The sequence below is a fragment of the Poecilia reticulata genome, chromosome 9 (assembly GCF_904066995.2).
Source record: "Poecilia reticulata chromosome 9, P_reticulata-male-v2, whole genome shotgun sequence".
Classification (NCBI taxonomy): Eukaryota; Metazoa; Chordata; class Actinopteri; order Cyprinodontiformes; family Poeciliidae; genus Poecilia; species Poecilia reticulata.
In genome coordinates this window covers 35,486,612-35,509,967 of record NC_088838.1, presented here as the reverse complement: position 1 = coordinate 35,509,967, position 23,356 = coordinate 35,486,612, and the positions used below count along the sequence as shown (strand labels likewise).

Below are 23,356 nucleotides of genomic sequence, written 5' to 3'. Positions count from 1 at the left end.
CTTTGTTGGAGATGAGGAGGAGCGAGCCGACTGGCGTCAAGGTGTTGGCAGTCAGCTCCTCATATACTCCAGGATCATTAGCTGATAGATCACAGGTGATCTGGCTGAGTCAGCAGGGATGCTCTCCACAGGTGAAGCCTCCAGTCGCCCTCTAGTGGCTGAAAAGGGGAAGCAGCAGGCAGACAGAAACCCCCCCACATAGAAACAAAAACCCTGGTTCCCAACATGCTGGAGTAATTATTTTATTTAAAAGTTTAATAGGACAGAATCCAAGACTGTTTAATTTTTATCCAACCAAACTTTACATTTTCCAAATCTGTTTCTGCTCAACCTGTAAAAGCAACAAACATATTAAAAATAAATTCTCATTGTTTCAGAGAAACATTTTAACTCCATATGTGATATTTTATTGGAACATCTTTATTCATAACTTTAACTGGAAAAGCATTTGGACTTTAACAAATATATAACTAATAAAGTAAAAGAATTGTATTTTAAAATTATTCACAGAATTTACCCATCCAAAGTTTTTCTACAACGTTTTAACAATAACATGGATATTATTTTATCTTTTGTGAAGGAAACACAGAACATGTTTGATTTATTTTGGCCTTTTCTCTGTTCAATTTTGGAAAAGTATTTTCATTGTGATTTCAGATTCTATTAAACCGTATGTCTCCATTTGGTTTGAACATGTACGGTTTTGCTTCATTAACTATCCAACAGCTAAAAAAACATTATTTTATTAATCTTATTATATATTTAGCCAAATGGCACAAGCATAAATGCTGTTACACTAATAAAAAAACATTTCTTTCTATTTTTGGCAATGAGGTCAAACAATATATTAAAACTATTTGAAATGCCACCAATACTAAAGCTATTAAAATTTTCACTTTATGTTCTCTTTAATGTATTTATGTAATACTAGGCTGATGTACTGCCTCAATGTTTGTTGCCCCCTGGCGGTCATTATCTCACACTCTATGCTGTTTTTATAATATTATGTATTTTGTGTCTCAATCAAGATTATAAACAAACAGAAAAAGACAGATGCATCCTGGAAGGCTTTCCATGTTCATGCTGGAGGAGAGAGAGGGCGGAGGGGTGAGTGAAAGGGTTTTAAGGCACTCCCCCTGCTGGCAGCCCCATGCATAGCATCATAAAACAACATGGAGCTATAATATACAAATAAATTAAAACAGAAATTAAAAATACTTTTACAAATAGATGTGCTGTTATTGGCCTTACAGCCTATTACAATGACATGATTGAATATATATACATTGATATGTTGTTTACTTAATATCATGCAGTTTTGTAATATAATAAAATTTGTAATTTGTTGTAAAATAAATGTCTTTTTTAAATTATTAATATTTGTCGGTCTGTTTAATTTGATTAGGTTTTGATCTGGATTGTTTGGAGAGCTCCATTTTCAATTACAGTCCTATGCTGCCATCTAGTGGAGGGTTAGGCATATAGGATGAAACCCACTTGCACATTAGAGAAAATAAAATAAACCAAAAAATGGTGGGGGGACAATCTTGGCACAGAGAATATATGGAAGGGGCCTGACATAGCCTCCAAGTTTGGTCAGTGTGGCTCCTTCCTTTGACACAGCTGCCATTGGCCTCCATTCATTTGAAGAATTGCTCACTCAAAACAACTCCAAAATTATACGTGCTCTTTTTACCAAACTTGGTTTTCTATGCTCCGTCCACCCCTCTGCATCTGCCCACCACATTTGGTGGTCCGAGCTAAAGATTCCCATTCATTTTTCTGTCAGTCTGGCTAGGAATGTCCTATAGAGCTGGGTTTTAACCCTCAGCTGCCTCTTACTTCAACTTAGTCAGATTTTATTCCATTTTTATTTGTTTTTTAACTCTATTTTGGAAATGAATCACACTTCACTTTTAAAATGTCATCTCTGAGCCTCTGTTGGATGAAGGATTTGCTGCTCTGAAGACTGGACTTTAGTTTTAAGCATCTACTCTTTTAACCATGTTTTATTTGATTAGATTTTTATTCAAACTCTATTTTTAATACAGAAATCACAGCACAGATTCAAATGTCATCTCTGAGCTTCTGCTATTTGCCAAAAATGTGTGTAAATGCCATTCTGAACATCAGAAATGGCCTTTAAAATGTCTGTCAGCATTTCCCAGAATGCATTGCATAGAGGGGCTTCAAATTGTAGCTTGTAGTTCAACTGTTTTTGCTGCAAACCTTAACAAACCATATACTGTTATGATCAGAATGAGCTCAGCTGTTGAACTGGATGACTTAGAATGAACTTGGAAACATGTAGAAAATCGGCACCATGACTCAGAATGGGGTGCATTTTGTTGAACTGCTGCCTGCTGATCATAGAGGACACATCACATAGTGGCAGCTTTGGGTAAGTTAATGTGGTCATTTACCCTTTTTGGATCACATAATACTGATCATTCTAGAGGTCTTGCAGTGTATGATGGCACTAGAATGACTTTACTCATACTGAGGTGATGAATCCCAGCAGGTACCTAGAGACCTGGAAGGCAGCAGCTTGCTGTGGCTGGTCCAGGTTCTCTTTCCTTGGGAGGATGGCTGGGTGGTAACACTTTGCTATGGTTGCTTTTGTTAATTCCTCTTGGTGGCAATGTAGCATGGGGAGCCGTAACAACATGGTGGAGATCTGCTGGTGCATAGTTCATGTTGACTAGCTTGGTGGCAAAGGTGAGTCAGTGCCCCACCAAGCAGACCATTGGCACTCAACCCAGACCAGCCCAAAAGAGAATCAACGGAGAACACTTCTGCTTCCTGGGCATGCTAGTTCCACCTTGCGGTGTTAACGGATAGCGTGTTTTTGAAACCAGGGGCGCGGTACGTATCAGCCTTCCCAGGTTCCGCCTATAGGAACAGCACGTGGGAAAGGTGACTCGGGAGTCTTAAATGCAGTCCAGTCTTCTATGAGGAATAGCCTCACACACACACACACACAAACATGCACGCCAACTGGTATTCTGTTTTCAATCTTACAGCTCCCCTCCTAACTGCAAAAGGATTTAATTTTAATTACAGGAAATCTTCAGCTTAAAGGTCTGCTAAACAGCCTTAACCACCTCAGACCTGAGCTCTTGTAGTATTAAATCCTTTGATTTTTGCAATCATTAGGTCCTAATCAGCCCAAACATAAAATTTGTTTTACATGATGTAGAGAAAAATTATGTTCATATGAGGACAGTCAATATAAATTTTATACAACATTCTCACAATTCATTAATGAATTACCTAATAACCCTAACCCTAACCCTGGAGCGAGAAGGGCCGGGTCTGGGACTTTGCCGAAATACGGCAGTGGTGCCCAGAACCGGCCGGACGCTACGGCCTTCTGCGACGCCTCCTTGACGCCGACTTCATCGTGTTGAACATGCCCGAAGAGGACGAGCTACAGGCCCTCCAGGCGTCGGCCGAGGCCGCGAGACCGCTCCCCTGCGCCGGGGAACAGGTGCAGCCGGAAGCTGCGGGGGAGGAGGCGGCCTCCCTTAGAAAGCGCAGAAAAAGGCAAGAGCCCGCAGTGTCTGGCAGAGACACCAGCGACTGCAAGAGACCCAAGCAGTTGATGTGAAATAATGTAACTCATTTTTTTATTTATTTTTTTTCTGTCGTCGTAATGCAGGTCCCAGCCGAAGCTCGCCATCGGCCCGAACACCACGCTGGGAGACTGTCAGCGCGTCCTCCAGAGGGCTCAGCAGGAGATGACGGATGTCGTCAAAAGCATTCAGGGAGGACGGCACGTCACAGATATCGAGATGACACGGTATCGTTACTACTGTGAAGCCGTCCTTATCCTGAAGCTCCTGCTGAGTCCCTCTACCGTGGAGAACCTAACGGTTAGCAAAAAGCCTTCCTCCGAGTCTGGAAGAATTGCTATTGCAGTTTTGTGAACGTGCTTGTTTTTGCTCATCGCGTGCCCTTTTTTTTTGTTTTCAAGGCCAAAGAGTGGTTGGAACGGCGCCCGAGCGACGACGGCCACGTTATTGTCATTCACACGCCGTCTGATGAGGGGAAGCCGGCTACTTCGTTTGCTTTAACGGAGGACGACGCTGTTGTAAGATTTATTCTCGTTTCTTTTTATTTTATTTCTTTGCCGCGGTACAAAGCACGACCCCTGGCCGTGTTACTCGACCGATTTCAACCGTCTATACTTCCCTTCATCCGCAGTTGCTGCAGGTCTATTTTCAGAAGATCAGGCCGGGGGCGCTCATCAGCAGAGACCTGCCGGACAACCGATTTTTCATCGGGCGGACCGGCTCCGGCATCAAGAGCGCCTCAATGGACGTGTTGCGGCTGCACCAGCAGTGAGTATTTGCCTCGGAATCACAGCCAACCGCCTGAACGTTGCCGTTGTAGGCGGGGCTTTTTCTCCTAACACGGCTTCTTAGGCTCAACGAAACGCTCTGTCTTCCAGTTACCGTCTGCCGCCGGTCTCCGGCGAGGATGTCCGCCTCATCGCAGCCAGGGATGTGGCGGATCTCCCTGAGGGTGCCGCATCCGTCCTACGCAGCTATTTGGGGTTTCATGACGGCTCTGTCGTTCTCCCGCTCAGCCCTCACCAGTTGTCGCTGGTTTGCAGCTATCTGGTTACGCTGCGTGGGTGAGTGAGTTTGTCCCCGGCGTGCACATTGCCGTCTATCTGTGTGGCGACATGTTTTTTTAAACGGTTTCAATCTCTTCCAGTTCCGCGGACGCCGCCAAGAGGCCGGACGGCGACCCCGGTGAGGCGATGGACCTGGGGGCGTGTTACGCAACCTTCCCCGTCACCCTTTATGGAGAGCCACCTTCTAAGAAGCAGAGGTTGGACGCTGCATTCCCTGGCTCCAGAAAGTTATTTGATAAGTGGCGGGCGGCTCAGCTGAAGCTGAGGAGGCGTCACCTCATGAGTGAGTTGTTTTCAGTCTTTTTTTGTTTTGTTTATTTTTCTCCCCCGCCCCTCCTCCTCCTCTGTCGCCCAGAATTGATGCAGGGTGCGTTTTGCTCTGGTCAAACCATATTTCTTTCTGTGTCCTAGCCAAATGGAGCAGGCAGAAGCCAACTTTGACTCAAGTCCAGAGATATGTCTCACGGTCCAAGTGGAGCAAAAACAGCGTTCCGGCAGGGGATTTCGTCAGGCTCTGGGCACCTCCCCCTCCAACTGGCCAAGAGGAGACGGACGTCGCCCGGTACGTCGGTGACCAGAGCTGGGCCGGCCTGGTAATTGCTGAGAGCCAGAGGCCTGGTGCTGGAAGAGGTGAGTCCATTTGGTAACACACATTTTTAAATGTGCTCGTTAGGCACCGTTAAACAAATCTGCTCAAAAAAGCACATTTTTAAAAGGCAATTTAGAAAATAAAGTTGTTTTTTTTTTTACTTTAAGCTCTGTTTATATCACCGTGTTATCGTTGTAGCAGCCACCTTGTTTACTGTTGAGGGGAGGGAGAAAAATAAATTTTAACGCCTTTCCGCTTGTTTTGACAGGGGTCTTTGCGACCAGGAATTTCGGCAAGGGCTCCGTGGTCTGTGACTACCACGGGCGGCTCATCACCGCTAGCGAGGGCCGCGAGATACTTGCCACCGTGAAGGAGGACGAGGGCTCGTACCTCTTTTTTTTCAAATCAGGCAACCAGAACCTCTGTGTGGACACCCAGCCTGAACACTGCCACTGCCATCCGGAGATTTCCACTTTTGGCCGGTTAATAAACCACTCGGCAAAGAGAAACAATTCAAAGTGCGTGGTGGCAAACCTGCCAGTACTGGGGCAAGCGACGCTCCTCATCGAAGCAGTCAGAGACATTGTAGCTGGAGAGGAGGTCCTGATGGACTATGGGGTCAGGAGGAGATCGTTTGGAGGAGAAGGGATGGACCTTTTGTGGTTAAATGAGTGAGCTGGACTCCATGTTTTTTTCCTGGACATTTTTTTCTTTTGTAAATTGTTTATTATTGGTGTTATCATTAGTGTTTTCCTTGAAGATTTAAAATAGTTATTTTTGTAAATATATATTGTTGTTGTAAATAGTTGTTGTAACCAGTTCTCCTCTCCTCGGGCTGCCACCTTGTCGTGGTGGAGGGGTTTGAGTGTCCCAATGATCCTAGGAGCTATGCTGTCTGGGGCTTTATGCCCCTGCTAGGGTCACCCAAGGCAGACAGGTCCTAGGTGAGGGACCAGACAAAGCGCAGCCCAAAGACCCCTTATGATGACCCCAGCAACCTTGGATCTAGCTTTCCCTTGCCCGGACGCGGGTCACCGGGGCCCCACTCTGGAGCCAGGCCTGGAGCCAGGTGGGGGTACGATGGCGAGTGGCCGGGCTCAGCGTCGCCTCTCTGGTCAGGTGTTCCGGGCACGTCCCACCTTGAGGACGGCTCAGGGAAGGACACGCTGGAGGGACTATGTCTCTCTTGTTTATTTTCCCTAATTGTTTATTTATTTATTTGTTTGTTTATTTATTTATTTATTATATTTTTATTATTAGTTCCAGTGTAAAGTGTGTTGCGATTTATTTTCCAACTTAGTTTTTTTTTGGCGTGTGTTTTCCTGTGTAATGTAAAACATTTTTTTATTGATAGCCAGACCATGCTAAAATGTCCAACAAAAGATGGGAGTCGACGGTAGTAACACTTTTTCTGTATTGATCTTGCTCGTTGTAGTAAATAATTATCATTTGTAACTCATCTTTCTACAGAAGAAGTCTCGACTGCTTCTCTCCAGTCTTTGGTTTTTGCACTATTGTTTACAGTTTTTGCATGCAAAGCATGCCTTCTCCTGCCACCAATCAAATGCAGGTTCCATGGTCTTCGAAAGGGTACCGTGCAACTCTGGATGTTGCAGATTCTTTCCCCTCGCTATGCAAATCTTCTCCAGCTGGCAGTTATGCTTTGATCATAGTTCGCAGTTGCATCAAATTATTATAAGATGTATTGTTGTGATAATGGTAAATATATTATGTAATTATATACTGATATGTTGATATTATATATTTGTGCCTATTATAAATGAGATAATCATTGTAATGAATGATTACACTATATATGCAGCTACTTTTAAAATGGCTGAAAGGGTTAGGGTTAGGGTTAGGGTAGGGGAACTGATTTCTCCTTCTAGAGGAGAAGGGAGCACTCGCCATCCAGCCCGGAGGACCACCCCAATCCCAGTCCCTGTTTGGACCACGGAAACGTGGACGACGACCACGTCGTCCAACCGTTCTCCAGTTGGGTTAGGGTTAGGGTAGGGTTAGGGTTAGGGTAAGGGTTAGGGTTAGGGTAGGGTAGGGTAGGGTAGGGTAGGGTTAGGGTTAGGGTTAGGGTTAGGGTTAGGGTTAGGGTAAGGGTTAGGGTTAGGGTTAGGGTTAGGGTTAGGGTTAGGGTTAGGGTTAGGGTTAGGGTTAGGGTTAGGGTTAGGGTAAGGGTTAGGGTAAGGGTTAGGGTTAGGGTTAGGGTTAGGGTTAGGGTTAGGGTTAGGGTTAGGGTTAGGGTTAGGGTTAGGGTTAGAGCCCTCGGCCCTGACTTGGGTTGAGAATGCTGCGCCATGGCGGAACTTGCTTCCGGATGTCAGGTGTCAAGACCCAGCCATTCTGCAGCATTTGCATGGGGAATACGGGATCAGTTTTCGCCATTCGGGAGGATGTGTAGTGTGGCTCCAGACACACTTGGGGGAGCTCCAGTATTTGTTTTTGAAGAGCCAGGTGTTTTCCATTTTCTCTGATCGCTGGGGTGTAGCCGTTTGGGCTCATTCCGGCCATATGGGGTGAGGGCGAAACGGAAAGGGTCTCCAAAGGCCGGATTGAGGTGGGGGTGGGCTCCGAGGTGGGGCGGGGTCCCGGGGGGGGCCGCGGGGGGGCCGCGGGGGGGCCCTTTTGCCATATGGAGGCATCGGTCGACCGGAAGGAGGACCGGTCGAGGGGTCGACCCTTGACCTCGTGGGGTCGTTAATCCAGCCATAATGCGAGATTGTGTTATGCTGCGAAATGTCTGCGAGTGTGTTTGAGCCTGAGAAGAGCTGTGGGAGCGCAGTTCGGGTGCGGGTGGGCTCAGAGGTGGGGCGGGGTCCCGGGAGGGCCTTGGGGAAGCGCTTTTGCCATACGGAGGCATCGGGTGATGGGAAGGAGGACCGGTTGAGGGGTCGACCCTTGACCTCGTGGGGTGGTGATTCCGGCCATAAGGCGAGATCGACGTTTGCTGCCAAATGTCTGCGAGTGTGTTTGAGCCTGAAAAAAGCTGTGGGAGGGATCCTAGGTCGGGTGCGGTTCGGATTCGGGCCGGTGGGGGAGGGTCCCAGGATTAAAAGGGTAGCGAGTTTCCATTCCTGAGCCCTTTGGTTAAGAGGGTACGGGCCAGACAGATGGGAGCCTAAGGGAATGCTTCCGGATGTCGCAGGTCTGCAGGCCAAAAGGTCAAGCACCAGAGGTGAACGGTGGGCTCCCGCGGGTCCGGGGGTTTGCCGGCGTGGGTCCAGTCGCCAGTCGACGGGACCCCTCGTGTAGGGACCGAGCCGGAAGCGGTACTATGTATAAAAAGCCATGCGAGAACCTTGGGAAACCCTGAGGTGGCTAGGGTTTGGGTTTTGTGTTTCCCGAGGTCCCAGAGCCGCGGGGTTCGGAGCAGAGGTCGGGCGGGGGCGCCCTTAACGAAAGCCCGGGGTCCGGTATCGCCTCGGGCGGCCCGGTTCCGGAGAACCGGGTCGCCATAAGGCGAGATCGTGTCATGCTGCCGTATGTCTGCGAGTGTGTTTGAGCCTGAAAAATCCTGTGAGAGCGCAGGTCGGGTGCGGTTCGGATTCGGGCCGGTGGGGGAGGGTCCAAGGAACGGAAGGGTAGCGAGTTTCCATTCCTGAGCCCTTTGGTTGGGGAGGGAGGGGCCAGCCAGTTGGGAGCATACGGGGATGCTGCCGTATGTCGCGGACTAGGGTTGGGGTTTCGGCTTTCCCGAGGTCCCAGAGCCGCGGGGTTCAGAGCAGAGGTTGTGTGGGGGCCCCTTAACGGAAGCCCGGTGTCCGTTATCGCCTCGTGCGGTCCCGGTACCGGAGAACCGGGTCGCCATGAGGCGAGATCGTGTTTTGCTGCCGTATGTCTGCAAGTGTAATCCAGCCTGAAAAAAGCTGTGGGAGCCTAGGTCGGGTGCGGTTCTGATTCGGGCCGGTGGGGGAGGGTCCCAGGAACGGAAGGGTAGCGAGTTTCCATTCCTGAGCCCTTTGGTTGGGGAGGGAGGGGCCGGCCATATGGGAGCATAATGGGATGCTGCCGTATGTCGCAGGTCTGCAGGTCAAAAAGGTCAAGCGCCAGAGGTGAACGAACGAACGAACGAACGAACGGCAGGCTCTCCCGCGGGTCCGGGGGTTCCCCGGCGTGGGTCCCGTCGACCGGGCGGTCGGTCGACGGGACCCCTCATGTGGGGACCGATCCGGAAGCGGAACTCTGTATAAAAAGCCATGCGAGAACCTTGGGAAACCCTTAGGTGGCTGGGGTTGGGGTTTTGGGTTTTCCGAGGTCCCAGAGCCGCGGGGTTCGGAGCAGAGGTCGTGCGGGGGCCCCTTAACGAAGGCCCGGGGTCCGGTATCGCCTCGTGCGGTCCCGGTACCGGAGAACCGGGTCGCCATATGGGAGCATACGGGAATGCTGCCGTATGTCTGCGAGTGTGTTTGAGCCTGAAAAATCCTGTGAGAGCGCAGGTCGGGTGCGGTTCTGATTCCGGCAGGTGGGGGAGGGTCCAAGGAACGGAAGGGTAGCGAGTTTCCATTCCTGAGCCCTTTGGTTGGGGAGGGAGGGGCCAGCCAGTTGGGAGCACAAGGCCATGCTGCCGTATGTCGCGGACTAGGGTTGGGGTTTCTGCTTTCCCGAGGTCCCAGAGCCGCGGGGTTCGGAGCAGAGGTCGTGCGGGGGCGCCCTTAACGGAAGCCCGGTGTCCGTTATCGCCTCGGGCGGTCCCGGTACCGGAGAACCGGGTCGCCATGAGGCGAGATCGTGTTTTGCTGCCGTATGTCTGCGAGTGTAATCCAGCCCGAAAAGTCCTTTGGGAGCCTAGGTCGGGTGCGGTTCGGATTCGGGCCGGTGGGGGAGGGTCCAAGGAATGAAAGGGGAGCGAGTTTCCATTCCTGAGCCCTTTGGTTGGGGAGGGAGGGGCCGGCCATTTGGGAGCATACTGGGATGCTGCCGGATGTCTGCCTTACCAGGGGCACGAGCCATAAGGAGACGCCCAGGGATGCTGCCAAATGTCCGAGCCCCTACCCGGGGTTCGGTGCCCCTACCCCGGGCAAAAAAGCTCCATAACTCCCCCCCCCGGTCCTCCAGGACCGGGGCCGGTCCGGCGGAGGGTCCGGGGGCCGGTCCCGGTTCCGGAGAACCAGGCAAGGGGTATTTTTGACAACTTGCTGCGGGGCTGAGGGCGTCCGAGTCCCGGGGAGGGTCCAGCCATTCGGTGGGACGGTCCAGCCATTTGGCGGAACGGGACTTTGCAAAAAAAACAAAAGGCTTTCTGCAGCCAGCGGGAAGCGAACCCGGGTCTCTGGGGCGGAGAGCGGGCAGCTAAACCACTAAGCTACAGGAGCCATGTGGGTTGTCTTGGCTCATAGTGCTTATGACCTCCAAATGTCCAGCCATCTGGAATCATTTATCGATGCTTCCAAATGTCCAGCCATCTGGAATCATTTATCGATGCTTCCATATGTCCAGCCAATTGCAGCGGGCTAGCCTCGCTAGCTCCTCCCCTCCCCGATACCATGTGGAAAAAGAATTGGCCGGAGCGGTGGCTCAATTAGTGTCACGGTATACAGAGCGAGGCAATCTCCGGTGAACTGCTACGACCACCTGCTGAAGCGAGGGGCCGGCCAGCTGTGCTTTTGTACACATGGGTCCTGTAGTTTAGCGGCTTTCGTGGCGAGTTCCTCGCCTACGCAGCCCTGGGATTCGATCCCCGACCGTGAAAGACGGGGCTGCCATTCATTGCGAGTTGGAGCACCATAAACCGCTGCACCGCTCCAGCCATGTGCCTTTGCCGTTAGCACACCTGATAGCAAGTAATTTAGACATCGTCATGGAGCATCAGCATCTGCTCCTCCTCCTCCTCCTCCTCCTCCTCGATCCTCATTTCTGGAAACCAAGAAAATCACCAGACTACAGGAGTCATGTCGAATAAATTGCTCGCGAATGAGGTCACGCTTTTTGTTGTGCCAGACTCACTCACTCACTCGTCTACGAAGTAGCCTGAATGACCCACCAAGCTACAGTAGCCACACGATTGACAACCCCAAGCCGGAAACGAATAGAACCGAACCCTCCTCCGGACATACGGAATCAGGGGGTAATGCTGCCGGACGGCTGCATTATTCCCAGGGGCGCGAGACATAAGGAGACGCCCAGGGATGCTGCCGAATGTCTTAGCCCACACCCGGGTCCGGACGCCTTGCCCCCGGCTTGGGTTCCAGCCATTTCGTGGGACGGTCCAGCCATTTGGCGGAACGGGACTTTGCAAAAAAAACAAAAGGCTTTCTGCAGCCAGCGGGAAGCGAACCCGGGTCTCTGGGGCGGAGAGCGGGCAGCTAAACCACTAGACTACAGGAGCCATGTGGGTTATCTTTGCTCATAGTGGTTATGACCTCCAAATGTCCAGCCATCTGGAATCATTTATCGATGCTTCCAAATGTCCAGCCAATTGCAGCGGGCTAGTTAGCTAAGCTCGCTAGCTCTTTCATACAATGTGTAAAAAAGAAGTGGCTGAAGCAGTGGCTCGAATACTCTTGTGGTATACAGCAAGGAGAACAGATGCAGAGGAGCTGGAGCTTCTAAGTGCGGTAGAAGCGAACTGGACTCCTGTAGCTTAGCGGAGTAGTTTGAGTGGTTGACCAATTCCACCCCGGGATTCGATCCCCAACCATCACGGGGCAGCAATCCATTGCAAGTGGGGGGACCATGAACCGCAGCACCGCTCAAGCCATGTGGGTTGCCTTCGCTCGTAGTGCTTATGACATCGAGGTCCGGACATATGGAATCATGCTCCCAAATGTCAGGACGTCCGTAATCATTTGGCGGGCCTGACATATGGGAGCCTAAGGTAATGCTGCCGTATGTCTGCAAGTGTGTTTGAGCCTGAAAAATCCTGTGAGAGCGCAGGTCGGGTGCGGTTCGGATTCGGGCCGGTGGGGGAGGGTCCAAGGAACGTAAAGGTAGCGAGTTTCCATTCCTGAGCCCTTTGGTTGGGGAGGGAGGGGCCAGCCAGTTGGGAGCACAAGGCCATGCTGCCGTATGTCGCGGACTAGGGTTGGGGTTTCTGCTTTCCCGAGGTCCCAGAGCCGCGGGGTTCGGAGCAGAGGTCGTGCGGGGGCGCCCTTAACGGAAGCCCGGTGTCCGTTATCGCCTCGGGCGGTCCCGGTACCGGAGAACCGGGTCGCCATAAGGCGAGATCGTGTTTTGCTGCCGTATGTCTGCGAGTGTAATCCAGCCCGAAAAGTCCTTTGGGAGCCTAGGTCGGGTGGGGGTTGGATTCGGGCCGGTGGGGGAGGGTCCCAGGAACGAAAGGGGAGCGAGTTTCCATTCCTGAGCCCTTTTGTTGGGGAGGGAGGGGCCGGCCATATGGGAGCATAGGGGGATGCTGCCGTATGGCCGTTTTAACAAAGTCCCCTGCCATAAGGAGACGCCCGGGTATGCTGCCGAATGTCCGAGCCCCTTCCCGGGTCCGGGTGCCTTCCCCCGGCTTGAGTTACAGCCATTTGGTGGAACGGTCTAGCCATCCGGCGGAAGGGGACTCGTGCCTTTGTGACCAAGTCCCCTGCCATAAGGAGACGTCCAGGGATTCCGCCAAATGTCTGAGCTCCTACCCGGGGTCCGGTGCACCTACCCCGGGGAAAGAAGCTCCATAACTCCCCCCCCCGGTCCTCCAGGACCGGGGCCGGTCCGGCGGAGGGTCCGGGGGCCGGTCCCGGTTCCGGAGAACCAGGCAAGGGGTATTTTTGACAACTTGTTGCGGGGCTGAGGGCGTCCGAATCCCGGGGAGGGTCCAGCCATTTCGTGGGACGGTCCAGCCATTTGGCGGAACGGGACTTTGCAAAAAAAACAAAAGGCTTTCTGCAGCCAGCGGGAAGCGAACCCGGGTCTCTGGGGCGGAGAGCGGGCAGCTAAACCACTAGACTACAGGAGCCATGTGGGTTATCTTTGCTCATAGTGGTTATGACCTCCAAATGTCCAGCCATCTGGAGTCATTTATCGATGCTTCCAAATGTCCAGCCAATTGCAGCGGGCTAGCTAGCTAGCTAGCTCCTCCCCTCCCCGATACCATGTGGAAAAAAGAATTGGCCGGAGCGGTGGCTCAATTAGTGTCACGGTATACAGAGCGAGGCAATCTCCGGTGTACTGCTTTCGCCACCTGCTGAAGCGAGGGGCCAGCCAGCTGTGCTTTTGTACACATGGGTCCTGTAGTTTAGCGGCTTTCGTCGCGAGTGCCTCGCCTACGCAGCCCTGGGATTCGATCCCCGACCGTGAAAGACGGGGCTGCCATTCATTGTGAGTTGGGGAACCATAAACTGCACCGCTGCACCACTCCAGCCACGTGCCTTTGCCGTTAGCACACGTTAGCACATAGCAAGTAATTTAGACATCGACATGGAGTATCATCAGCATCTCCTCCTTCTCCTCGTCGATGTAAATCACCAGACTACAGGAGCATCAGCATCTCCTTCTCCCGGTCGATGCAAATCACCAGACTACAGGAGCCGTCAGTGGTGGTGCCGAAAAAAATCCGAGAGAGAGACCGAGAGAGAGAGAGACTTTTCAGAGTACCTGGACTCGTTAAGAGGGAGGGAGGCTAAAAATCCCCACCAAGCCACAGGAGTCATGTTGAATAAATTGCTCCCGATTTAGGTTCCACTCTTTGCTGTGCCAGACTCATTTATGAAGGAGCCTGAAAATGAGCCGCCAAGTTACAGGAGCCACACGATTGACAACCCCAAGCCGGAGCATTCCCAGGGGCGCGAGACATAAGGAGACGCCCAGGGATGCTGCCGATTGTCTTAGCCCACACCCGGGTCCGGACGCCTTGCCCCCGGCTTGGGTTCCAGCCATTCGGTGGGACGGTCCGGCCATTCGGTGGAACGGGATTTGGAACGGGACTCGTGCTATTTTGACCGTGTCTCCTGCCATAAGGAGACGCCCAGGGATTCCGCCAAATGTCTGAGCCCCTACCCGGGGTCCGTGCGCCTTCCCCCGGCTTGGGTTCCAGCCATTCGGCGGGACACGGTCCGGCCATTCGGCGGAACGGGACTCGTGCCGCTTCCACAATAACCAATTCTCACCGAGCTGCGTCACCGAAATTGATGCGGTAACCAACGATCACCAGCCATCCTGCAGCAGCAGCAGAACTCGCTGCTTGCTTCCGAATGGCCGCCGCCGCCACCTGAAAAGCAAGGTTTGTTTGTTTTTTTTATTTTATTATTTTATTTTTATTAAAATGTCAAAAGTGGCTCCGGCTGCAGTGGCTCGAATATTCTTGTGGCTTAAATCCTGCAGAGCACAGCACAAAGCACAGCTGGAGCTTCTCAGTGCGGTAGTCAACCACCAACTGGACCCCTGTAGCTTAGCGGAGTAGTTTGAGTGGTTGACCGATTCCACCCCGGGATTCGAACCCCTGAGAATAGTGTTGTGTGATTCACTAAGAGACAGACACCTTAAACCGCTGCACCGCTGAAGCCATGTCGGTTCTCTGTGCTCCCAGGGCTTATGACCTCCTAGCAAGCAATGTAGACATTGAGCAGCATGCTCCCGAATGGCCTGACATCCCGCAGCAGACACTCCTGCTGCTGGATGGCGAAGTCCCGCCCCTTGCCCCTCCCAAGGGAGTTACCTGTTAATTGATACCAGGTGGCCAGAGTGCAGCAATCTGCGGCTGACTTCAGTGCTCGACGGCGACAGAGAGGAGCAGACATTAGGAGATAGGAGCACAGGAGACACGAAAACAACTATTGAAGGTAAGTTTTTATTTATAGTAAGAACAGAAGCGGGTTTAAAAAGCAACTTTAATACCATGTCAAGTTAAGGTAACTTAAAGCATGAAATCTTAACCGTGTGGAAAAAGGTGTGGGCTCCAGGGTAGCTTGGTGGCTGTACCCCTGCAGGGCACGTGGTGGCTGGCTAGCGCGAGCTAGCAAGCTACCCTGGAGCAGCTGGAAAACGTTTTTATAAAGAAACTTTTTTTTAAATGTGTAAAGTCTCAGTTAATGCAACTTTTAAACCATTAATCCTTCGAATTTTTAACCGTCTTACATGTGCTTGCTTGCTGGCTGGCTGGCTGGCTGGCTGGCTGGCCATGCCACCGCGTGGCGGCCGCCATCTTGTAGCAGCAGGCAGCCAGCTACTGCAGGAGGTCCAGCATTCTGCAGCAGGGCTTTCTGCTGCAGAATGGTGGACATTCTGCAGCAGGGCTCTCTGCTGCAGAATGTCCACCATTCTGCAGTAGCTGCTTGCTGCTGCAAGATGTCCGCCACCGCGGTAGCTAGCTAGCTAGCTAGCTAGCTAGCTAGCTAGCTAGCTTTGACTGTCTTACATGTGCTTGCTTGCTTGGTTGCTTGCTTGGTTGCTTGGTTGCTTGCTTGCTTGCTTGCTTGCTGGCTGGCTGGCTGGCTGGCTGGCTGGCTGGCTGGCTGGCTGGCTGGCTGGCTGGCTGGCCATGCCACCGCGTGGCGGCCGCCATCTTGTAGCAGCAAGCAGCCAGCTACTGCAGGAGGTCCAGCATTCTGCAGCAGGGCTTTCTGCTGCAGAATGTCCGCCATTCTGCAGCAGGGCTCTCTGCTGCAGAATGGTGGACATTCTGCAGTAGCTGCTTGCTGCTGCAAGATGTCCGCCACCACGGTAGCTAGCTAGCTAGCTAGCTAGCTAGCTAGCTAGCTAGCTAGCTTTGACTGTCTTACATGTGCTTGCTTGCTTGGTTGCTTGCTTGGTTGCTTGGTTGCTTGCTTGCTTGCTTGCTTGCTGGCTGGCTGGCTGGCTGGCCATGCCACCGCGTGGCGGCCGCCATCTTGTAGCAGCAAGCAGCCAGCTACTGCAGGAGGTCCAGCATTCTGCAGCAGGGCTTTCTGCTGCAGAATGTCCGCCATTCTGCAGCAGGGCTCTCTGCTGCAGAATGGTGGACATTCTGCAGTAGCTGCTTGCTGCTGCAAGATGTCCGCCACCACGGTAGCTAGCTAGCTAGCTAGCTAGCTAGCTAGCTAGCTAGCTAGCTTTGACTGTCTTACATGTGCTTGCTTGCTTGGTTGCTTGCTTGGTTGCTTGGTTGCTTGCTTGCTTGCTTGCTTGCTGGCTGGCTGGCTGGCTGGCCATGCCACCGCGTGGCGGCCGCCATCTTGTAGCAGCAAGCAGCCAGCTACTGCAGGAGGTCCAGCATTCTGCAGCAGGGCTTTCTGCTGCAGAATGTCCGCCATTCTGCAGCAGGGCTCTCTGCTGCAGAATGGTGGACATTCTGCAGTAGCTGCTTGCTGCTGCAAGATGTCCGCCACCACGGTAGCTAGCTAGCTAGCTAGCTAGCTAGCTAGCTAGCTTTGACTGTCTTACATGTGCTTGCTTGCTTGGTTGCTTGGTTGCTTGCTTGCTTGCTTGCTTGCTTGCTTGCTGGCTGGCTGGCTGGCTGGCTGGCTGGCCATGCCACCGCGTGGCGGCCGCCATCTTGTAGCAGCAAGCAGCCAGCTACTGCAGGAGGTCCAGCATTCTGCAGCAGGGCTTTCTGCTGCAGAATGTCCGCCATTCTGCAGCAGGGCTCTCTGCTGCAGAATGGTGGACATTCTGCAGTAGCTGCTTGCTGCTGCAAGATGTCCGCCACCACGGTAGCTAGCTAGCTAGCTAGCTAGCTAGCTAGCTAGCTTTGACTGTCTTACATGTGCTTGCTTGCTTGGTTGCTTGGTTGCTTGCTTGCTTGCTTGCTTGCTTGCTTGCTGGCTGGCTGGCTGGCTGGCTGGCTGGCCATGCCACCGCGTGGCGGCCGCCATCTTGTAGCAGCAAGCAGCCAGCTACTGCAGGAGGTCCAGCATTCTGCAGCAGGGCTTCTGCTGCAGAATGTCCGCCATTCTGCAGCAGGGCTCTCTGCTGCAGAATGGTGGACATTCTGCAGTAGCTGCTTGCTGCTGCAAGATGTCCGCCACCACGGTAGCTAGCTAGCTAGCTAGCTAGCTAGCTAGCTAGCTAGCTTTGACTGTCTTACATGTGCTTGCTTGCTTGGTTGCTTGCTTGGTTGCTTGGTTGCTTGCTTGCTTGCTTGCTTGCTGGCTGGCTGGCTGGCTGGCTGGCTGGCTGGCCATGCCACCGCGTGGCGGCCGCCATCTTGTAGCAGCAAGCAGCCAGCTACTGCAGGAGGTCCAGCATTCTGCAGCAGGGCTTTCTGCTGCAGAATGTCCGCCATTCTGCAGCAGGGCTCTCTGCTGCAGAATGCTGGACATTCTGCAGCAGAGAGCAGGTACTGCAGAATGTCCACCATTCTGCAGTAGCTGCGTGCAGCTGCAATATGTCCGCCATTCTGCAGCAGGGCTCTGTGCTGCAGAATGCTGGACATTCTGCAGCAGAGAGCAGCTACTGCAGAATGTCCACCATTCTGCAGTAGCTGCGTGTAGCTGCAATATGTCCGCCATTCTGCAGCAGGGCTCTCTGCTGCAGAATGTCCACCATTCTGCAGTAGCTGCTTGCTGCTGCAAGATGTCCGCCACCGAGCTAGCTAGCTAGCTAGCTAGCTAGCCACGTGCGCTAGCTAGCGCATGTGGTGGTAGCAAGCTATCCTGTAGCTGACAGCCTTTTCCAACACTTAAAAATGGGATACTTACTAGCTTTATTTAGTAGTGTTATTTATCTTTAATTTTTCATCCACAGACAGAGATCATTGAACATGGCCCCACCCAAGTCACTGGCTGAGTGCCCCATTTGCCTTTTCAATTATCGGTATCTGGGCAAGCATTTGATAACAAGACACTTTGTTAAAAATGCAGAGGAGAGGAAGATCCTTTTGAACTATGGTTCAAACAGGGTCAATATCCGGGGGCTCACCTGCCCCATCGAAGGATGTGGATACGCCCGGTCTCGGCTAGACACACATCTCTCCGAGACGGGCCATCCTGAGATGGAGGCGGGTGAGCTCAAGAAGGTCATCGACGGGGTCAAGAGGGACCTGACGATCAAGCAACTCAGGGACCTGAGGGCCACTAATCCGGACCCCGCCATGACGTCCTCCCTGGACCTCCTGCCCGAGGAGGAGGACGCGAGGGAGGGAGCGTCCTGCACCTCGCCGCCGGCCACCTGCGGCAACTGCAAGGTGCTGGAGGACGAACTGAAGCGGCTGCGAAGAAAAGTCAGGGTCCAGGCCAAGACCCTGAAAAAGCAAGACAACCGGGTCAAGTACCTGGAGCAGGTATGTGACATTCATTCATTCCCACAGTCAATGACCTACGTTACCTACCTGTCTTTTCCTTCCGGGCAGTACTGACTTCCGGCTGCGAGTTCTCCTCCTGCTGCCGTTTGCGAGCAGCAGGCCCTGCTGCGGAATGTCCGCCATCTGGAAGGAGGGCCTGCTGCTGCAGAATGTCCGCCTTCCAGATGGCGGACATTCCGCAGCAGCAGGCCCTCCTTCCAGATGGCGGACATTCCGCAGCAGGCCCCGCTGCTGCGGAATGTCCGCCATCTGGAAGGAGGGCCTGCTGCTTGCAAATTGCAGCACCTAAAAATGCATTTTCAATGAGTCAATTCATTTGTTTTTTTTCTCTCGTCTTCAGAAGCTTCAGTCCGCGGGACTGCCTGACCTCCCTCCACCCGCCACCCAGCCGGAGACCTCTTCCGAGGACGACGGGGACCTCCCGCCCAACCAGGAGGCAGGTGGCAGCAAAGCTGGAGTCCTGGATCGATTCCGCTCCCTCCCGCCGGCAGTCTGTGAGTCACGTCTGTCCGTCCGTCCGTGCTTGCCCGAATCTTTCCTTACTTACCTTCTCAAATTTCTTGTATGCAGTCCGGTACATGGAGTCCTTTTGGGATCACCTGAAGGGCTCCAGCCATGGGAGGAAGCAGAAGGAGAACCAGGGCTCCAAGCTTGCTAGGATCCACCGGTTCATCAGCTTCCTGGCGGATGGCGGGAAGTGGTCCTCCACGTGGAAAGCTTTGAATAACGTGCGCAGGATATATCAGTAAGGCCCTCTCCGACGTACGCTGGCGAATGTTTTTTGGTGTCCTCTCGTTTAACTCTTACCGTTTTTTTCCTCCGGAGCAGATGGCCGGAACACCTGAGGAGGTGCGGCATGGCGGTCACCACGGTGAAACATTACCATGTAAATGTAATGGAGTTCCTGAGGTACTTCCGGGAGACCCCTCCGCCCACCTCCCGGGTGTCCAAGCGCACCCTGGTTGCTGTGCACAGGGCCCTGTGCACAGCAGTCTCCGGCCTGGGTCGAAGGGTGGCGGTCAGGCAGATCATGGTCAAGAGGGCGAAGCTGAGGCACCTGGTCCCCAAGCGTCACCTCCGCGCTTGCCGGGCCAGGTGCCGGGAGGAGATCCTCTGCGTCCTTGGTGAGATAGACTTTTGTCACCTCGAGTGTGTGTGTGTGTGTGTGTGTGTGTGTGTGTGTGTGTGTGTGTGTCTCGTACCTGTGTCCAGGCCTTTTAATGGGTTTCCTTGAAATTTTTTTCCTCCTCTTTTCAGACACCCTGGAGAAGTTCCTAACGTGGGATGACGTGAGGAGGTTCCACGCGCTCCTCGCCCTCTACCTCTCCTGTGTGTACGGCCACAGGACAGGCGTCCTCCAGAACATGACGGTTCTGGAGGTCGCCGAGGCCAGGGATACGAGGGATGAGGAGCTGGACGAGGGCTTCCTCATAAACGTAGGTCGAAGGATGTAGTGTTCATGCTGCCATCTGGGATCATCACTCGCTGCTGCGGACATCCCGCAGCAGCGAGTCCTGCCGTGGAATGGCAGGGAGGAACCCAACCCCCTCTCTCTCTCTCTCTCCCTCCCAAAAGGTTAAGGAACATAAGACGAACCGAGCCTTCGGCTCGGCCAAGGTGTACCTGACCCAGGAGGAGTTTGGGTGGGTGGAGAGGTGGCTCGCCATCCGTGCCAGACTCCATCCGAAGACGGACCTTGTTATCTTCACCGAGGCCAACAAGCAGTGCTGCAAGCTCCTGTTGCCCATGCAGAGGGAGTGGGCCAACTTGGGCTTGCCCGGCACCCCGACGGTGACCGATATTAGGACGTCCATCGCCACCTACGTAAGTGATTATCTAACGTTTTGCGTTTAATAACGGTAACGAGGAAATGTTGTTAACTTGCCTTATTTTCAGAAGGCGAGGGATCACCTGCCCCCGGATGAGCGAATGGTTATCTCCTCAGTGATGTGCCACGACGTGTCGACGGCGGAGAAATACTACGCCGTCGACAGGTCCTGCAGCCAGCTCGCGGCGATCCGTAAAACGTTCGACAGCCTCACCGACCCCGGGAAGAGGTGGGGGAAATCCCCATCTTCCCAAAAGGTGGGTTTTCACGTGTCCCTCGACTTACCTGCCTCACTTACCTGCCTCCTCGAAGCCATTCGGCATCAGCTGAGAAAGCTCCCGGATGGCTGGCCATTCGGCATCAGCTGAGAAAGCTCCCGGATGGCTGGCCATTCGGCATCAGCTGAGAAAGCTCCCGGATGGCTGGCCATTCGGCAGCAGCTGAGAAAGCTCCCGGATGGCTGGCCATTCGGGAGCTTTCTCGGCTGCTGCCGGATGGCTCCTTCCATGTCGCACAACCAAATCGATGTTCTTTTTACATTTCAGGGAGCGGTGGTGGTGCCGGCGGAGGACACTGCTGCAGCAGCAGCAGCAGCGGCGGCGGCGGCGGCGTCGTTGTCGTCGTCGTCCGTTCAGGAGTCGGAGGAGTTTGAGACTCCAAGAAAAAAGGTGGGTGTTTTTATCTCTCGTAGACTTACTTACCTGCCTCGAAGCCATTGGGCAGCAGCTGAGAAAGCTCCCGGATGGCTGGCCATTCGGGAGCTTTCTCGGCTGCTGCCGAATGGCTCTTTCCATCTCGCACACCCTACTCACTGTTGTTTTTTCTCATTTCAGAGAGCGGCGGCGGTGGTTGAGTCGGAGACGGAGGAGTCGGAGGTGGATACTCCGCGAAAGAGGACTAGGGTGGGTTCTCATCTCTCTCTCCTAGACTTACCTGGGTTACTTACCTGCCTCGAAGCCATTTGGCAGCAGCTGCGAAAGCTGCGAAATGGCAGGCCATTCTGCAGCTTTCACAGCTTCTCCCAAACGGTACTACTGCTTCCTCCAATTTTCTCACGTTTGAAACCTTCTTGTCACCTTACAGAGCATGGCGCTCCAGCATCCCTCCGACTCCTCGGAGGGAAACGTTGGTTCCCTCAGCAGCGACCCACCCGCGTCCTCCTGTGCGTCCGAGACGACGGAGGGCACGGCGTGCTCATATAGCACGCACTCCACAGAGCCCACCCCGTCGTCTCTCACAGAGACCACCCAGTCGTCCGTGCCCGAGACGGAGATGTCCTTGGACGTGCAGGAGGGCCGAGAAGCCGCCGCCGCCGCTGCACCCACTCCGGAGGACGAACAACCCGGCCCCTCCACCGCCGCCGAGCAACCCGGCCCCTCCACCGCCGCCGAGCAACCCGGCCCCTCCACCGCCGCCGAGCAACCCGGCCCCTCCACCGCCGCCGAGCAACCCGGCCCCTCCACCGCCGCCGAGCAACCCGGCCCCTCCACCGCCGCCGAGAAACCCGGCCCCTCCACCGCCGCCGAGAAACCCGGCCCCTCCACCGCCGCCGAGAAACCCGGCCCCTCCACCGCCGCCGAGCAACCCGGCCCCTCCACCGCCGCCGAGCAACCCGGCCCCTCCACCGCCGCCGAGAAACCCGGCCCCTCCACCGCCGCCGAGAAACCCGGCCCCTCCACCGCCGAACAACCGGACCCCTCTCCTCTGTTTCGGCGGGTCCCTTTATTGAGGTCCCGCGTTCCCCCAATTACGAGAGGACGAGGAAGAGGGCAGAGGAGGAGGAAATCAAGCCCCCTTCTGACGTTGCGCACGCGCAACGTCAGCCGGGATAAAAAGTGATTTGTAAATAGTTTAGATTTTTGCTGTGTGTGTGTGTTTTATAGTTGTTAAATTTAATTGTTTGTAAATAGTTTTAGAATTTTTGCAGTGTGTGTGTGTTTTATAGTTGTTAAATTTAATTGTTTGTAAATAGTTTTAGAATTTTTGCAGTGTGTGTTATATTTTAGTTTGTAAATAGTGTGTGTGTGTGTTTTATATATTTTATATTATATTGTACATAGTTTTTTAGATTTTCAGTGTTTGTTTATTAAAGTTAATCATGTTCTCTTTTTTGGAAATTGTTCATTTTTCTCTTAGTGAAAATTACAGCCATTTCAAAACATCCCACTCTGCTGCAAAATGTCAGCCATTTCGAAATATCGCTCTCTCGAAATGGCTGACATCTTGCAGCAGAGTGGGATATTTCGAAATGGCTTACATCCTGCAGCAAACAGATGTCAGCCATTTCAAAACATCCCACTCTGCTGCAAGATGTCAGCCGTTTCGAGAGACATCTCTTTGCTGCAAAATGTCAGCCATTTCGAAACATTGCTCTCTCGAAATGGCTGACATCTTGCAGCAGGACTTGCTGCCGGGGAATGGCAGGTTCAAAGCAAGATGTTCTTTTTTTATTATTTAATAATGTAAAATGTGGCTCGAATGGTCTTGTGGTTAGTCTGACCCAAACCACGTCTGACCACGAAAGGGATGTCTTTAATCAGAAGTGCCTCCTGTAATTTAATGGTTTTCATTGAGGGCTCCGGCTCCGCTCCCCATCATCATCATCATCAACGTCGCCCTGGGATTTGAACCCCCAACCATTAGGCATCCATTGCAAGTGGGGGAACCATGAACCGCAACACCGCTCAAGCCATGTGGCTTGCCTTGGCTCATAGTGCTTATGACATCGAGGATCGTCCAGCCAGGTCCGGACATACGGAATCAGGGGGTAATGCTGCCGGATGTCAGGACATACAGAAACATGGGGTAATGCTGCCAGATGGCTGCCTTACCAGGGGCATGAGCCATAAGGAGACGTCCAGGGATTCCACCAAATGTCTGAGCCTCTTCCCGGGTCCGGGTGCCTGCCCCGGGCTTGGGTTCCAGCCATTTGGTGGAACGGTATAGCCATTTGGCGGAACGGGACTTGTGCTTTTTTGACAAAGTCCCCTGCCATAAGGAGACATCCAGGGATGCTGCCAAATGTCTGCGCTCCTACCCGGGGTTCGGTGCCCCTACCCCGGGCAAAAAAGCTCCATAACTCCCCCCCCTGGTCCTCCAGGACCGGGGCTTGCCCACTGGAGGTCC

The 23,356-nt window shown here is 53.2% G+C and overlaps 2 protein-coding genes across 3 annotated transcripts; both read left to right on the top strand.

Annotated features, from left to right (window-relative positions):
- Positions 1 to 2,851: 2,851 nt before the first annotated feature.
- Positions 2,852 to 7,224, top strand: LOC145552940 (uncharacterized). The gene is made up of 7 exons (XM_081611123.1): positions 2,852 to 3,875; positions 3,977 to 4,093; positions 4,207 to 4,343; positions 4,454 to 4,639; positions 4,723 to 4,925; positions 5,054 to 5,272; positions 5,500 to 7,224. The coding sequence occupies exons 1-7, from the start codon at positions 3,741 to 3,743 to the stop codon at positions 5,904 to 5,906; spliced, it is 1,404 nt and encodes a 467-aa protein (XP_081467249.1). The 5' UTR covers positions 2,852 to 3,740; the 3' UTR covers positions 5,907 to 7,224.
- Positions 7,225 to 14,463: 7,239 nt separating this feature from the next.
- On the top strand, positions 14,464 to 22,336 carry LOC145547540 (uncharacterized). Of its 2 annotated transcripts, XM_081611083.1 has the most exons (11): positions 14,464 to 14,965; positions 17,847 to 18,381; positions 18,743 to 18,896; positions 18,973 to 19,147; positions 19,231 to 19,526; positions 19,660 to 19,838; positions 19,978 to 20,226; positions 20,302 to 20,487; positions 20,776 to 20,898; positions 21,064 to 21,132; positions 21,314 to 22,336. In XM_081611083.1, the coding sequence occupies exons 2-11, from the start codon at positions 17,863 to 17,865 to the stop codon at positions 22,067 to 22,069; spliced, it is 2,706 nt and encodes a 901-aa protein (XP_081467209.1). In that variant the 5' UTR covers positions 14,464 to 14,965; positions 17,847 to 17,862; the 3' UTR covers positions 22,070 to 22,336. The 2 variants fall into 2 exon arrangements, with proteins under 2 accessions (XP_081467209.1, XP_081467210.1); XM_081611084.1 differs by lacking the exon at positions 14,464 to 14,965 and having other exon boundaries at positions 17,688 to 18,381.
- Positions 22,337 to 23,356: the final 1,020 nt, after the last annotated feature.

What these genes read in the sequence shown, in the direction of transcription:
- LOC145552940 (XM_081611123.1), top strand. Translation starts at nt 3,741, where the DNA reads ATGACGGATGTCGTCAAAAGCATTCAGGGAGGACGGCACGTCACAGAT. An exon ending in CTACCGTGGAGAACCTAACG is followed by an intron (nt 3,876 to 3,976) that starts GTTAGCAAAAAG and finishes TTTGTTTTCAAG; the next exon opens with GCCAAAGAGTGGTTGGAACG. An exon ending in TATCTGGTTACGCTGCGTGG is followed by an intron (nt 4,640 to 4,722) that starts GTGAGTGAGTTT and finishes AATCTCTTCCAG; the next exon opens with TTCCGCGGACGCCGCCAAGA.
- LOC145547540 (XM_081611083.1), top strand. Translation starts at nt 17,863, where the DNA reads ATGGCCCCACCCAAGTCACTGGCTGAGTGCCCCATTTGCCTTTTCAAT. An exon ending in GGACGTCCATCGCCACCTAC is followed by an intron (nt 20,227 to 20,301) that starts GTAAGTGATTAT and finishes TATTTTCAGAAG; the next exon opens with GCGAGGGATCACCTGCCCCC. An exon ending in AATCCCCATCTTCCCAAAAG is followed by an intron (nt 20,488 to 20,775) that starts GTGGGTTTTCAC and finishes TTTACATTTCAG; the next exon opens with GGAGCGGTGGTGGTGCCGGC.